Genomic DNA, 3675 nt, shown 5'->3' with positions numbered 1-3675 from the left:
AAGCAGCTGCTGTAAAGGAGGAAGAGGGACGGTGGACGCGTAGCTGGAGGCGTGAGAGGGATGAGTGGGTGATTAGGGGAGGTGGTAGCGTATTAGAGCCTGATTAGGCTTTAAAAAGAGAAGAAAAACGAAGTATGGAGATGGAGAGAAACCCAGAAAACAGAGGAGGAAACTTTCTGAGAATTCGAGTTTTGGTTGCTTAAAATTGGACATCAATCGAGGGTAAAGGAAGAGGGGTTGTTGCTGAGGAATCGTTTGAGGAAGGGGATACAGCCACGAGCTGAATCGAACGGTAATTCGAAGGTAATGAAAAACCCATTTCACCGAACCTTTAAATCTCGATATCTTGGTTCGTATTGTATAATAAGTTATGAAATAGGGCTTGTTAGAAACGTAATAAGGAGATCTATAAATTTGTAGAAGGAATCAGGATGAAATTCGAACCGTAGAAGGAGGATATGGCTTCGGGATATAGTAGGTATTAACAGAAAAGATGGAAAATTTCAGAAAAAACGCAAGGAGGAAGAAGAAGCGCGTGCACTACACGCAGGCGCGTGAGGGCCGCGACTGGGCGAGCGACTGGGCGTGCTCCTGGCGCGTGGGACAGACACACCGAGGCGCGTGAGGGCGCGTGAGGGCGCGTGAAGCGTCAGTTCGGTTTCCGGTTTGTCCCGTTCGATTTGTTTTGACCTGTTCTACCTAGATTGACCTATACTTACCTTGAAAATGGTGAAATATAGGTCTACTTGGAAGAAATTGTGTTGAAATACCCTATTAAATGTACAATCAAGAGAGAAAGGGATTCGAAACCAGGTAAGTAGCGTATCGACCTTTGAACTAGTTCTTAACTTGTTTTACAACATGTGAGTATGTTGTTTACCTGATTAAGAGCTTAATAAGTATGATGAGCTTTGATGATAGTTCGTGTTTATTGTATATTGTGACTGCTTGCCTGTGATGTAAGCATGATATAAACGATTGTCAGAATGTTCTACGTGTTGATCATGATACATGTATGAAAGCATGCAGTAACTGTGAGTATGTTATGCATGTTAATGGAAAGGTTATGACTCTAGATATGCTTATTGGTGGTTGAGCTATGGCTTATTTACTGAGTATGATAGTCTACTAATTCCCGCGGAGTTCCTGGCCAACGCGCTGTGTGCTAAGTCAGGGAGCATGAGTACTCCTGACCGTTGGTATATGAGATAATCAGGCCGCCAGAGCAATTAGTAGACGGGCCGTATTTGACCGAGAGCGAGTCTTACATACGAGTCCGAAAATTCTAGATAAGCATATCGAGAGAGAGTCAGTAACCTAGCTGGAGGTAGCTGAGATACCTCATTAACGAACAGATGACCCTAGTAAGAGAACTAGGAGTCAATGATGAATAAAACCTAAAAACATCTGGAAAGATTAGTTATGAACTCTTGAATGATAAGCTAGCTACTTACTGAGTAATCTAATTACTCATCAAAATTATTATAACTTTTCTTTCCAGATTTAGATGATGCAGGCCAACCGAGGACGAGACCAGCGGACTGAAGACTACTGGGAATCCATGTCTGTGTCTGTTTTGTATATTTATGTTTTCGCTGTCAAGAATTTACTTCGGTTGATTTAAGTTTAAATAGCATTGGTTTTAAATGTTTTACTGAATGTTTTTTAAATATGTTGAGATTATGATTGGGTGTTAGAGTATGTTGTCGTTGATGGTGGTAACCCCTGTTAATCGCGTTGACGATGAGCGGGCGTTACAAGTTGGTATCAGAGCCTAGGTTATAGGTTCTGTAGACAGTCTAGAATAGACAGTATGGATCCCTTTAGTCCAGCCCAACGGTATCTCACCTCGGTCAGGTAAGTGATGCATGACTAAATTGTATGAAAGAATAGTATGAAAGTTTAAAAGAATTGATTATGAATACTTAATTATGTGTATAACAGATATGGTAGTGTTAAAATGTGTAGACCCTAGAATGTCCAATGTGGACCTGGGGATTGAGGGGCAGCCTATAGAAGGAACTGCTCCAGCAGTGGCGATTCCGGAGACTACTTCTCAGTCGGCATCTAGAGATCAGCCGACTGTTGTTATTACTCTGGAGGCCTTGCAATCGCTGATTCAAAGTTAAGTGAATCAAGCGGTGCAGAGCCGAATGGATTAGGTGGTACAGATAGCTTTTGCTGGTTTTGGAAGGTGGGCGGCTCCGACAGCACCTGTACCTAGCCATGTGACTCTAGTGCCTGAAGCATAAGTAGGTGTTCAGGTAGCGATACCTCCAACAATTTCGAAGGAGCTACCTGGTACAACGGTAGTGACAGAGGCACCACTACGGGTAGTAACCTATGGGCGATGATGTATGACGAAGGAAAGTGAATACATATGAAATTTTATGAAACTTACCCCGCCAACTCTTGGAGGAAAGGGACTGATCCTTAGGCAGCTGAATGGTGGCTGGAATGTACTGAAACAAAATTACATTCTTCAACTGCCCAGGGAGTCATAAGATGCTGTGCGTCATGTATATGTTGGAGGGACCAGCCCATTTTTGGTGAAACCAAAGAAGCCAAAGATGGAGGCTAGTGGAGTCCCAATTTCATGGGCAGCATTTAAACATGAATTTTGTGAGAAATACTATCCTGCTCTAGTAAAATTATGAAACCGAAAGGTCTTTATGCAGCTGGAGCAGGGTAATATGTCAATAGAGAAGTATGAAGTGGAGTTCACACGATTATCCAGGTTTGTTCCTCATATGGATGCTACTGAGAAAGAAAAGACAGATCTCTTTATCCTTGGTTTGAGGACAGAGATGTAGGGATTAGTGTCTGCCCATGCTTTTTAAAACTTGTTACTGCTTATAATACTACTGTGGAATTAGATGCTGCCACCCTGGAGAGTAATCGGGGTTTCAACGGTCAGAAACGACCAAGTAGTAAACAAAAAAAAATTCACTTAGATATTCTCAAGTTTGCGACAGCAGGCAGTACTACGACAAGTAGATCATCGGTCTTCTTTAGGTGATAGGAAGGCAATATGTGAAAAATGTGGATTGATGCATGAGGGACCCTGTACTGCCGTAAACAAGACATGTTATAATTGTGGTAAGAGCGACCATCTTGCCAGAGTGTCGTAATGCAAAGAATCCTAGTGTGGTATGTGCGAGAGGCTCTAGGAGGAGAAGGAGGTTAGTCGAGTGCTGGAGGATAGCCTCAGTCTCGAGGTAAAGCCTTTGCCACGATGAGCAAGGTAGCGGAGAATGCCAGCTCGGTGGTGACAGGTACTTTACCTATTTATAGCTACTTCTCTTATTCTATATTTGATTCGGGCTCAACGCATTCCTTTGATATCGTTGTTCGTTAAGCCCGAATTCAAGTAGAGCCTTTAGGTTATGAGGTTTTGGTCTCTACACCTTCAGGAGCCATTGATGACTCGTGAAAAGGTGAAATGAGATAAAGTAGAAGTATCTGGCTAACCATTAGATGTGTTGTTAATGATGCTAGATATCTATGATTATGACATTATTTCGGGCATGGATTGGCTATATGTTCATCATGCCAGTATCGATTGTTATAAGAAGGAGATAGTTTCACCTCCTGATGGGAAAGAGCTTCCGGTTTCAGGTTACGAAGCCGGGAAGTGTTTCCAAGACAATAATTGCTCTAAAGGCTAGAAAGTTG

At 42.5% G+C, this 3675-nt stretch overlaps 1 protein-coding gene across 1 annotated transcript in view; it reads left to right on the top strand.

Moving 5' to 3' along the window:
• Positions 1–1976: 1976 nt before the first annotated feature.
• The window catches only part of LOC111434816, a 3012-nt gene continuing 1313 nt past the window's right edge, over positions 1977–3675 (top strand). The window contains exons 1-4 of the mRNA XM_023072200.1: positions 1977–2084; positions 2679–2793; positions 2877–2927; positions 3499–3634. Of these exons, the coding sequence (XP_022927968.1) occupies positions 1977–2084; positions 2679–2793; positions 2877–2927; positions 3499–3634 (410 nt within the window). The remainder of the gene's footprint in view (positions 2085–2678; positions 2794–2876; positions 2928–3498; positions 3635–3675) is intronic.

This window comes from Cucurbita moschata, unplaced genomic scaffold (genome assembly GCF_002738365.1).
Source record: "Cucurbita moschata cultivar Rifu unplaced genomic scaffold, Cmos_1.0 Cmo_Scf00003, whole genome shotgun sequence".
Classification (NCBI taxonomy): domain Eukaryota; kingdom Viridiplantae; phylum Streptophyta; class Magnoliopsida; order Cucurbitales; family Cucurbitaceae; genus Cucurbita; species Cucurbita moschata.
The sequence above is the reverse complement of the archived record's forward strand: the minus strand, read 5'-3'. Positions and strand labels throughout refer to the sequence as shown.